The 13194-nt window shown below is 38.5% G+C and overlaps 2 protein-coding genes across 4 annotated transcripts in view; one reads left to right on the forward strand and one right to left on the reverse strand.

Moving 5' to 3' along the window:
• Positions 1–8063: 8063 nt before the first annotated feature.
• LOC137295566 (tropomyosin-like) lies at positions 8064–8993 on the reverse strand. The gene has a single exon (XM_067826968.1). The coding sequence runs from the start codon at positions 8944–8946 to the stop codon at positions 8092–8094; it is 855 nt and encodes a 284-aa protein (XP_067683069.1). The 5' UTR covers positions 8947–8993; the 3' UTR covers positions 8064–8091.
• A 3454-nt stretch (positions 8994–12447) lies between these two features.
• LOC137295567 (mitochondrial inner membrane protease subunit 2-like) overlaps positions 12448–13194 on the forward strand; it is a 136902-nt gene continuing 136155 nt past the window's right edge. The window contains exon 1 of one of the 3 annotated variants that reach the window (XM_067826971.1): positions 12448–12493. The gene's annotated coding sequence lies outside the window, so the exon portion shown is untranslated. Of the gene's footprint in view, positions 12553–13194 lie in introns of all 3 variants that reach the window. The other 2 variants (XM_067826969.1, XM_067826970.1) reach the window with 2 other exon arrangements.

A 13194-nucleotide genomic window follows, 5' to 3' on the forward strand; every position in this document is an offset into this window, starting at 1 on the left:
GAAAATGTACAGCTCTGAGCACAGGACCATTTGGGTTCGAGTGTGGCGGGTACGTAAGACCCAAAACTTTCAAAGTGAAAGTTATACTGACAAATATTTTAAACGTAGTATTTTTGTCATTTTAAATTTCGACGACACTTTCCTACATTCGCCAGCGGCTGTGGGGACGGTGTAAATCCAGCTAGGGTCCATGCGGGTAGCAAAAGTAATGTAAGTCCCCTTGGTCCCTAGTATGGTGATCTACCTTCAGTTGTTGGTGATCTATAGCCTGTTTTTATATTATGTTTAGTCCAAATGATGTTGTTAGTTTTAACTTCATATGCTAGTTTTACATTCGAATTGTGATACTCTAGTTATTTTACCGTACTTTGACGACAGGTTTTATAACAGATACACATTCTTTATGATAATGTTTGTTCTCGTCACGACATGGCTGAAATATTGCCGATGTCACGTTAAATTATAACTCACTCACTCACTCACTCATTCGAGAGCGGCGATGTCATTGCATTGTGATGGCATATCTCCTAGGAGATACCATTTCATCTCACCCAAGCAATATCTCAAGCAACACAGTTTTGGGATGACAAATAAATATTACTACCTCGGAAAAAATCGATCCTCAAATGGTATCGCTGAATGTAAGTTGGTAGTCTGTAAAAATATGCGTTGAGTTTGTCAATGTTATTTGTAACGTAATTTCCCGCGTTATCTTTTTTCTTTTCCATTTTATTATTATTATTATTTATTTATTTTTATTAAATTGTCTCTTACACGACATATGTCATTTATGAAATGCACTTTATCAAATAATGTATGGTCATAACATAACTTATCAGAGGAATGGACATTTCATACGAGACTTTTTACGTCACACGTTGCCCCTTAATTAAGACTATCGTACAAGTAATGATCGTTTCAACCTGTGCACATTAAGAAGATGGTAACATCTTACGACATCTGGTTTGCATAGATAACATCCTCATGGTGGGTGTGTGGGAGGGGGTGGTGTTTACGTGTGTCCCCCGGACTGGAACTGAAATGGGAGACGCTTGTGATGTTATCACGTTTCGTCTTCACGTATTTATTGATAATCAGTTTACATTTTCTCATTTGTAGATTTTGAAGATATTTCAATATGACCGCGTAGGCAAGATGATCGCATCGGGCTCTCACCAACTGTACTATCCCAACATTTTCAGACATATATTGGCTTCACACCTCTGTATATTCAGGGGTCCATATGTGTGACCATGTCTCACTTTAATAATTGATTGTTTACTGCTCATCTGAGTTCACACTGCTGACTAAGCGCACCATAAAATTCGATTTTTTTTTCAAATATTTCAAATATGACGATTTCATATTCCCCCGTGACATCTATTTCAGCAGAATCTGTGAGGGTTCATTCTGTAGCATAACGACTATTAGTTTCCTTACGACAGCCATTTTGCATATTCCCCTCTGCAATGAACATAAGTATATATAGTACCATTTACTAAACGTGAGTGAGTGACTGAGTTCAGGTTTACGCCGCTTTTCGCAGTATTACAGCGGAGGCCACCAGAAATGGGCGTCACATTGTACTCATCTAGGGAATCCAACCCGTGTCATCGGCATGACGAGCAAACGTTTTAGCCACTAAACTACCCCATGGTCGCGTTATTTTGAAGAAGTAGCAAAGGTGTATTTGAAGAAATAACCTTTACAATTAATCTTTTTATTATTCACCTCCTTGCTTTTATGGTCAATTTCATTAAAAACCGCTTTCATGTTTTTATCACTATGCCACTAAAGGTACTCATCCCATTTGACTAATCTCTATATCAGCTTTAAACTGTCATGTCATAATATAGAGATTAAATATGCTGCCATGTCTAATAACCTTCTGTGTCATGCCGTGTCAAACTGTTTTCAGACTTCCCCCCATAAATATATGGAAGATAGTTACTATTCAGAGATTCACGAATAATAGTAATAAATAGAACTGGACTAAATATGCTACCCTGCCTAACAACCTTCTGTGTCAAGCCGTGTCAAACTGTTTTCACATTTTCCCCATGCATATATGGAAGATAGCTGCTTAGGTTGGTTTGTATGTTTTATGCCCGAGCTGTGGAACCGCATATTGGGTCTGATAAGAATATGACAGACTTCTTAGTGAAACATGGTAACTGTGTAACACTCCAGTTTCGTTATCTGCTGATGAAAAAAGAGTTGCTATTGATTGATTTGGGTGTTTGGTTTGTTGTTTAATGCCGCACATTGCAATATCCCAGCTATACTGCATTTAATCTACTCTGGACTCTGGAATGAAGTGATCAATAGCGTGTGCATCGACTTTCGCAATTTGGATGCGATGACGTGTCAACCATAACAGTGAGCCTCACCACCCATCATTTATATCTAACCAAATTCTTAGATGCTTTTCAATAACAATTGTGAACAATTTACCTGTGACATTTAGAATAGAAACAACTCTATAATTGTTGGGGTCGGCACGTTTACCCGGCTTAAGCAATGGCAAAATCATACGTAACCTATATTCCATCATTCTGGAAAATCGCCAGTATAAAAGACTCTATTAAAAAGAAGTTTCAAATAAGGTATAATAAAATTTCCCGACATCTTAAGAATTTCAGAGGGTAATCCATCCTCACCTGCAGATTTACCACTATTTAAACTTTTCAAAGCATCTACTATTTCCCTATCGGTTATTTCACAAAAGAACATCAATGAAAGGCAAACCATTACTATCTTCACACGAATGTGAAATTATAAACGTGGAGATAAAACAGTCGAAATCGTTTACATTAGCACTTCACCTTTCGGATTTAACAAATTGCTGAAGTAATCGTACGAAATGTCAGGAGATATCGAACAACTTGGAGCATTCCCATGTTTAGCTTTTTTCAATGTCTTCCAAAAACTCTTACAGTTTCCATGCTCGGCAGACTTCTTTATATCATCACATGTTTTTTTTTTCATTTCACAACATTTTTATATTCCTTTTTTTTGCATCCACATACAATTTTAAGTTTAAGGCACATTTAAATCGTCTAAATTTGTTTAGTAGAAAATATTTCCTCCTTTTTAATTGACTACAGTAATTATCAAACCAAGGTGGTTGCTGCGACTGGGGTTTCCGGGTAACTGTATCATATGCTCCTGCATTTACTGCACAGTGAATTAATATATCACCTAGCTGTCCTACAGCAGCATCTATGTTCTCTCCAGTAATAAAGTAAATCTGTTAAACACATCTATGGCATCCTTACTTCGGATGTGGAATTTGACAATCAGCAGGAAGCCTGTAACCCACCCTTGGATGTAATTCAGTTTTTTGTAAATTCGGAATCTGATTACTACCTACTGAAGGGATAATATTCTTAAAATAGCACACCAGTGGATGGTGGTCCGCCTCCGTGCGTTGACAAACTTTCATATCTAAAACATTATCGAACATATTTGAAGAAAGAATGAAATAGTCAACAACACTAGATCCAGCATGTGATATACACGTCATGTTTCCCACGTTATCTGACTTACTTCTTCCCTTAACAATATGGATACTAAGTACCTTACATATATGTAGTAGGTTTAAGCCATAATTATTAACGACAGTATCTAGCGAATGTCGGGGGCAAGAGAAGTAGTCAGATTTATAGTCATCATCAACTGGTAAATAATCAACATCATCATCTGTGATATAATCAAACTCATTTCCAGTTCTGGCCTTAAAGTCGCCACACAATATAAATTCCGACAACTCGCCATAACCAGTTACAATATCAAGCGCGCTAGAATGTCAGCCCCACGCTCTTCAATGTCTGTATAGGACGGTGACCCCTCAGGGTTAATGTAAACAAACACAAGGAAGACTTGGAAGGGGGACAACTCGCTTCTTATTCTGAAAAAGAGAACGTTATTTGCTTGGCAGTGAATTATCTCAAAATAAGATGCAGTATCTATTTTAATACCAACTGCTAATCCATCAGAAAATCTTCCCCTGCATGGTTTTATATCTTCTAGGATTACTTGTGAAAATATATTCATAGACAATGTCATTTAGAACATCATGTGCATTTGGACACATTGTCTCAATGAAACAGAACATGTTAATTTTTTTACAGAATGATAAACAATCAAAATCCGCAACTTTAGATATAAGACCATTTATATTCCAGAAGCATATGGACGTTGTGACGTCATTGTCACTCGGTGTGTTGTCGCTGGTAATAATGTCACTAACAGACATATCTGTGTCATCATTACACAGAGTAGTTGACGAGGGTGGTGCATTAATTGCAAGGTCAGGAGAGTAATTGGTTAAATCAGGAGATACGTTCGTTGAATCTTTGCAAACTTTGGTTTTGACTTATCACATGTCCGGCTCAGCGACCTTGCAGAGTTCATGTCCATTGACGAGCTCATAAAATCTCGCACCACCTTCTCTGTCCCACTCAACGTCTCCTTTCGTCCCTCTGTGAAACCATCGAAAATATGGTTATCTTGCCTGGATTGTGTTTGTGAGTTATCTTGTACAGTCTTTACATCTAAAAACAGTTTTTTTGACATGGCATTTACCTCCGGAGATGTGGCAGTGTTTTCCCTGACGTCGTGATGAAACACGTTAAACTCGTCATTTGACAATGAAATCTGAGACAGAATTTGGTTAAGAGTTTTAGCGAGATCACCAAGGGTGACCTCAGCATCTGAAGTAACACACTGACGTGAGACGCCAGAAGAGAAGGTATTCTGATCTCCAGCAAAGTGCGATTTGGAATTAACGTCACTATATAGATTATCATCGTTTGATATCCAGACAGTCACCTTCACTGAGACCATAACCGTATTCCTATCCATTATGATGATTAGCCTCATTTGAAACACGATTTGATGAGACCCTGTTGCGACGCTTTCCTAACTGTTTCAAATCGGAGAGTTCCTGGTCAAAGACATACACCAGGCCATCTATGATGAGCTTGTCATAGCTCATATATGACACTTTCTCATCATCCCTTGCTCTCATCATAAAGGGGAATAACTTGGATCTGGTGTCTCGTACACGACCAGTAAAGTCCTCGGGCACTCTGAACAGTTTATTTCCCTTCAAAGTTTTCTTTGCTACTTCTAATATATCTGATTTGTCTTTGAAGAAAGTGAACTTGACAATCACAGGTCTATTTCCATTGCGAGCATGCAGCCGATGAGCACGTTCGATGTTCATTGAACCAGCTGATTCGATGTCAAGGGCCGAGCCCATAAAATCTCACACCACCTTCTCTGTTTCATTCCACGTCTCATTTCGTCCTTCTGTCAATCCATGAAAAATGAGCTTCTAACCTATCTTGTTTTATTTCAAGATCAGAAATTTGCTTTCTTAAAATGTCATTTTCCTCCTGGAGTACGACGATTTTTTCCTTGACGTCGTGACGAAACTCGTCAAACTGACATTTGAGACTGAATGCTAGTGACCGTTTAGCGAGGTCACCAAGGTAACCCCCGCGTCTGGAGTAACACACTGACTTGCGACATTCTGAGACGACAGTCCTGTCTGAACCCTATTATCAGAAGACGTATGTGGTGTTTTAGGAGACCCTTTTATCAGAAGACGTATGTGGTGTTTTAGGAGACCCTATTATCAGAAGACGTATGTGGTGTTTTAGGAGACCCTATTATCAGAAGACGTACGTGGTGTTTTAGGAGACCCTATTATCAGAAGACGTATGTGGTGTTTTAGGAGACCTATTATCAGAAGACGTATGTGGTGTTTTAGGAGACCCCGGGTTTAATTCCACGTCTCCAGATACAATGACTAAAGTCATTATCAACAACAACAGGAGACATCCTACACGCATCCCACCGGGTATCCGTATAGCGGGGTAAAACCAACGTGGTCTTCGGGTGCGAGGGCACAGACAACCAATTCTAGCTCTCCAGAGACAAATATCAACATTCATGGTGAAAATCAAACAGTTGGTTTACTTATCTCTTTGTTGGTAAGCAAATTGGTAGCAAAGGTCCACTCCTCATATCATTACGATTATGATGGGCTTCAATGCAGAGCAAGCAAGTACAACACTCTCCATTGATTTGGTCACGTGATCACGGAATAGATGTTTAAAAATGCTCGGGGACTATGAAGTATATTTGAATATCTCTACAGTTAATTTTAGTGAGTTTCAAGAAGACCGGCACAGGCATTAAATGTCGTTCAGCATAAAAAATCTGATGTTGATTTTTACTCTCAGATATTAGTAAAGTTTTCACAAATCGATCATAGAACTGAGAAAAAGAACTTCGATTGTCTTTGATCTTTGGCTATATTTTGTGAAAACTCAAACATATGGTATTTATTTGCAAATTCAATTCATTCCTGATTCAGCACTGAACCCGTTAAAGTTTGCTCAAAATTACCAAGTCATAAGTCTCCTTTTGCAAACTTTTAAATGTCACAGACAATTTCGGCATACCCTCTTTTGCCCATCACTATGTCCAACTCAACTGGGGATTTCATTATTAAGTTATCATCAGAATCAGTAATGGAAATGTCATTTAGAGGGGAGAGGTGTTTCAAAGAAGATAGTTAGACAAGGTAGTATATTTAGTCCAGTTCGTTTTATCATTTTATCCATGAATCTCTCTATGATATGAAAATCCGTAGATCACGAGATAATGATGTGAAAGACAACTAAGATGAAATTATGTTATTATATTATTTTATTATGTCACTTTCTTTGGAGACTTTCTTTGTAACTAGAAAGATGTTTTTTTGGATCATGATGCGCCAAAAGGACGCTTGATGTAGACAAAAGAGAAGTGATTTACAAATTTACAAAACCTCTCTTGTCAAAAAACCCATACGCTCCCAAATTCAGGTCTTGCTAAAATGCTTGATCAAACATTAACATTTCTTATGGCTCGGTTTAGAAATCTGGATAAGCTAAATATATATAAATATTCACAGAATTTTATAACTATAAAACTGGACCAGGAAAGCACTGTGGTTACCATCAAATAATCAGGATACCAAGTGTAACTTAACACAAACACATGCAGGGCCAAGGTAATTGTCCACTATTCATGCTATGGTACAAACATAACATATAGTTTCAAATAGGAAATTGCATCGAGATCACATTTGTCGCTGATATCTAATGTATTGAAATGCATATCCTTGAAACCTTCTGAGATATGTTCTGATGCCTTGAACGAAATTACCTGGATCTAACAACTTTTGATCAAGCGCAGTATGTAACTCTTTGACATCTGTGAAAAAGAATCTCTGCAAATGTTGTTTTAGGAACTAAAGAACTACCATTAGTTTTAAAACTGTAGTCCTTGTACGGTATATATTACTTTGACAACGTCAAAAAAATATACTGAACCGCAAAAGAAACTCAAGTTAGTATATGTACCCTTTCAAATTCTGAAAGCTTATAGCCATTATGATTACATGCCTCGATGTTCCATATCTGATTCATGAAAAGCTAAAGCATGTATGGTTGTTTTCGTCATCCTTGTGTCAACTTAGGTTCTTTGTAATTTTCAGACACCAGTTTGGAAGTTATCAATGCTGTCGGTAGGGCATTCTAACACCTTTCGCGATCATCTGTCTTCAGTTGATTTGCACTGGATAATCATATGCTTTTCACCACTAATCTACCTATACCGCACAGTTGAATTTGTTAAAAGCTAGTGGTTATTCTATGTCGTCCATTTGTATCTGAAAACATCTGGTTGCCGAATGCAAAATATGAACAAACTTTGTCATGAACTTGCAGATTTTATTCAAAAATGTCTGTTGACGCATACTATAAATATTCAATAGTTGTTATGATTTGATACAGTTTGGCTATTTACAACGATCAGAATTTAAAAAAGACCTCGTGTGATTTTCAAGGTTTCCGTCACAGTGCTGTCACTCTCCCGTGGTATCTAAGCTCATAATCACTGACTCTGGGGCTGACAATTCCTGGGTTAACACAAAATATAGTGAATGTGTTACACCTTGTGACAGTACAGACAAAATTCAAAAGAGATATGAAGAACATTGGTACGTTTCGTGACTTTAGCACACATTCACGGTTAGTATCCGGCCAGCTCGGCGAATGTCTGGTCCAACTCGTCATGGATTGCCTTGTTCTTCTCCTTCTCTGTGAGCAGCTCATCGTCTAGACGGTCCATATCCTTCTGGAGTTTGGCCACAGTCCTCTCGCCCTCAGCTGCACGGTGCTCTGAATCCTTGAGCCTTTGGGTCAAGTCTGCAATGGTCTCTTCGAATGTCTCCTCTCTCTGACAGGCTTCCTGCTCGCTGATCTGAAGGGACTTCATGTTGTTTCCAACCACCTTCAATTCTTCTTCCAGTTCAATGACTTTGGTTTCAGCAGCTTCAAAACGGTTGACAGCTCGTTCCAGATCGGAATCTGTCATGGCTAACTTCCGAGCAGTTTCGTCATATTTCCTTTCAGCTTCCTCAGCGACGGACTGAGAATCTTTCAGTTGAGTTTCCAGTTGATCGATTCGCTCATCGTCAGCAGTGCTCTTGTTCTCCAGAACCTTGCATGACCTCCCTGTCTCATCCTGAGCTTTGCATGCTTCCTCCAGCTTACTAGTAGCTGTCTGCAGTTTCTCTTCGCAACTCTCAAGATCTTCCTCCAACATAGTAGCCCTAGATGACGTGCTACTGACCTCTTGTTCCATCTCGGTAACTTTCTTGGTCGATGTCTCCAGTTTGCTATTGGCCTCCTGAAGCTGCTCGTTGACGTTGTCAAAGTCTACTTCGAGGTTGGCGTATTTCTTCTGGAGATCGTGGAGGTCTTCCTCAACCTTAGCCTTCTGTTGCTCGATGTCTTTAAGCTGCTGTTCCAACATCTCGGAATTTTCCAAAGCGTTGTCCTTGTCGGACTTCATGGAGAGCATCTTCTTCTTGATGGCGTCCATGGCTGTTTGGTGGTTCTTGAGGGGTCAAACGAAACTGAGATAGTATATACTTTCTACTCCAAAGTTGTATAGTGATCTCGTGCCGTATTGCTGCTTCGGGTCAGAACAGAGAGCAGGCTGTTGATTGTTGACTGAGGACAGCGAAGAGTGAATATGGCATCTCGTTCAATATCGGCAGGTTTTATACCATCGACTGACCCCATGTGGCATTATTCACAGATATATTCAATGCAGTCTTTGCAAAGACCGCCTGCGAGGTCTCCAGTGTATCACTCTCTGTAATCGCAAGGGGTGCATCTGCTTTTACCATGTGCTCTACCCTTCTTCATCGTCTTCTTAGATCATACGATCTTACCTAGAGAGTATACATCAACGTTGCGCCATTAATGGAGATTACCATTGAGTTGTTAAGTAATAAGCACCTCGACCTGTGTACATACGATAGGGTAGCATCATAGCCACATCTGGAGTACCTGACGGTTCCTTACAATGACGTGCATATCGTCAGGCACCAGCTGGGGTGGATCCCCTGTTGATACTGAGACGGAAGAATCCTGCAATGTCATTTTTGTTCTCATTAATATATTCGTCAATAATTAGAGTCTATCATTCGTGTGTTGCGAATGTTAATGGGTGTGTTGTTCACTTCCCTTCAAAGTAATTAGATTTGTTTTTACTCTCATGCGCAAAAATGTACACATTGTTAATTCTCAGACAATTTCTCTGCGGCTTTTAGATGAACAGGGGCGAATAAAACATCGGAACAATTTTATATGGATAGACAACTTCGTATCGTAGTTGATGCGGCGTTCGGTGTACATGTTGCTGTTCACCGTCATCAAGCACCTACACTGTCGAAAAAGCGTTGCATCCATTGAGGTAAGAAGTTGTCTATCCGTACAAAATCGTTCCGATCCTTTATTTGCTTTGTGTGTATAGTCATTATCTAAACATATATCTGGAGCTAAACGTTTAGTTTTGACGACAGCACGAAACCAAGTCCACTTGATCTCATTTATGTTTTCACAAAAGTAAACAAACTTTGAAATTCAAAATTGACGTATGTGTTAAAAAACAAACAAAACAACAGCAACAACAGTAAAAAAAAAAATAGATTAATCGAAATTTATACAATCGAATACATAGTTTGGTCTACAAAACAGTACAAACAATCCATTAACATTTTTATTGATTGTTTTAAATTGCAAGGAAATCAATCATACATGAAATGCAAAATCGATATTTTTCATCTTAGCCATAGATTTAGACGGAATCAACTGTCTACAAATTTGCATAAAGATGCTGTGTTTTCATTCATCGTCATTTTTTACACAATCTTATTGTTTTTTAAATGGCAAAGACAATCTTTAAAACTTAATATTTAGACAATTTTTTTAAGACCGAGTTTTTCACATTTCTTTCCAATGTGTGAGCCCATTTCTGGTGTCGACCCGTGGACATCCTTGGTAGCTTGCCACAAAAGGCGACTATGCTTGTTGTAAGAGGCGACTAATGTGTTGGATGGTCAAGCTCATTGACTTGGCTGACACATGTCCAATCTCGATTATATACAGACTGAAATGTTGTTGAGTGCAGCGTAAAACTAAACCCACTCACTCACTCGTTTCTGTTGTCCCCGGCCGCAATGTTGGTAGAATTTTGCTAAAGCGGCATAAAACTAAATTCACTTACTATATGATACCGACATACTCAAGTGGTCATGGGCCTCGTGTGCGTTTCGGCGACTGTTCCCAGCCTAATACGTTCTCATAACGTCTCTACGAGTGGTAGTTGCTGTATTCATTTACACACTTGCTTTAGCCGGTCAATTTGGAACTTTGTAAACAAACATTCTAAACACTTGTTTTACATTGCTTTTGTGATACCATAACCATTTTATATAAATTAATGATTCATATGTTCATCATTAACAACTGTACGGACGTTAGAGTGACAGGGAATGTTCATATTTGTGAACACATAATTATGAAAAAAAGCGCAGTTGATTCGATATTGAGAGGTTTGTGTTTGTTCCCCAGTTGTCTCCTCTGTTCGCCTATAACTGAGGTTTGACAACAATAACCTCAACAATGTCTAATGATAAAGATCCGTCCAGCATCCCCTCTAATCCGTAGTGACACGAGGTGAAAATAGGTACTTCAGAATATTCGCTCGTATGTGTGTGCAAGTGTGACTGCTTGTACTAGCATACAGCTGTTTATATATGGCTGTGGCCACTTTGACTTTTTGTGTGTGGCCATTTTGAGCTGTTGCCGTTTCTATAGTGCTAGCTCACTTAAATACCACAGACAGACATTTTATCTAAGCCCCACCTCACAACGGATACATATATGAGTATGCATATAAAAATGACATATACGTGAGCCGCCTCTAAGGGTTATGGGAGACTATAATACATTAAAAAAACTAAAAATAATGGTATAGTTAAATACAGCATAAAATCCCATCCATATAAAGTATGTTTTCTTGTTTGTAAAATATAAAATCAGGTTTTGACGCTGAAATATACGTGTTACTTAAAAAGAAAAACTAACCTATCATTATCACAGATATCTAAGAAGTTGGGAGAGGTAAAACAGATATTTGTAAATAAATGTTCAACCAAATCATCATACACAGCAGAACATCCTCAACACTCTCCCTACACTGAAAATATACCCTCTCATTCGCATGTCTAATTGTATATGTGCCAGTTTCCAAATGCAGAGTACCTGATCTGAATGTCGTAATTATTGAACGCCAACGTGTGTGTCAGTTGAAACGCATGAGAGTCCACATAGACCAGACAATTCAGTGACTCGACAGTCCATTGACAGATTATGTTGAAACAGGGATAATCTACAACGTCTTATAGTCTCCCTGGTTGAAACTATTTCCAACGATCGTTGCTGAGATTTTGGCAAGGAGTTATTTTGGAGGATGCCTTTGTATTGGTAATTGTTGTCAGTTTATTGTTTATTTGTGTAGTTTGTGAAAATTTAAGGTGTGGTCAGAGTGTACCCGATGTGACGCTGGTTATGGGAAGCCTGTTATTATTGCACAGCGGGGTATCTTTGTGAATACATTAGTCAGGAGAGTTCCAGGTATTGTGGTCTATTCTTATATAATAAGCAGTGATGGTTAGCCCAACACGTGGCGATTGCTGCCGCGTGAATCACGTTAGGTCGTTCTGGCGCAATTGACATGTCTGAGATCAGCAGGCATGTATACTGCATTTCGTGTCAACAAGATGAAATAACATATCTGCTGAATTGAGGTCGATTAAGAAATACACCGGGATCCCATTTGCTTTTGTGCAGATATACTTCACGGCCTTTCAGTTTCGTTATAACAGATAATTTCGAGTTTAACAGCATTGATGGTTTTTTAAATGAACATGATGTAAACAAACACAATAAAATAGTAGCCATGTTTTCACGTTACTGAAGCTTCAGTTCCGTAATCCGTTTCACCGATCGTTTCACTTTTGTAAAATTCCACATTTGTAACTTCCAGGGTAAAGAGTTCTGAATTCGTCTGCAAACAGGTGTGCTGTCCCACGATGTTAATGACTGTAAGAATTATGACATTCGTGACGTATTTAAGGTTATTAACACTTTACTACTTGACATACATCGACATACTATCATTGCAAATAACTACGATGCTGGTGGCCATTTGAAAACGTTTCCAAACATCTACGGGATCTTTTTTTTCGGTTTACAAAACGATTTCGTTCAGCGAGTCAGAAACGGTGTTAAACTCAAAGTCATGTCAAGAAAGTATATGATTTTGCATACATCCGCTTCATTTAACACTGAATGCTACGCGTTGCAGTTTGCCAAAGAAATATGTCGAGCTTTATCTGTTTTTTAACATTGTTATTAACTTTTCATTTAATACAAAAGTGTAAATGTATCGATTTTGATTTGTTAAGAAACCACCGTGCTCGATATTGCGTCTTCAGGTAAAATTGGAGCAACCTTTTCTCGTCATTAAAGGTAGCTTCACTGCCAGGATCATCAGACTCAGTAACTTGGTTGTTTGCATGTTACTGAACTGTTGCAGTCTAGTCTGTAGATCGATGCTCATAATCTCAAAATCAAAATTTACAGACCACCATTAATTGAATCACTCAATAAAAGACTCCCAACAAAAAGTGCCACCTGTATTTGAGCTAGAGTACATAGGTTGACCATACCAACCTTTGTGTAAAATGCAAAACAAAGACTTTAGGATTTCGTATCC

This window comes from Haliotis asinina, chromosome 9 (genome assembly GCF_037392515.1).
Source record: "Haliotis asinina isolate JCU_RB_2024 chromosome 9, JCU_Hal_asi_v2, whole genome shotgun sequence".
NCBI classification, from domain to species: domain Eukaryota; kingdom Metazoa; phylum Mollusca; class Gastropoda; order Lepetellida; family Haliotidae; genus Haliotis; species Haliotis asinina.

What these genes read in the sequence shown, in the direction of transcription:
- LOC137295566 (XM_067826968.1), bottom strand. Translation starts at nt 8,946, where the DNA reads ATGGACGCCATCAAGAAGAAGATGCTCTCCATGAAGTCCGACAAGGAC.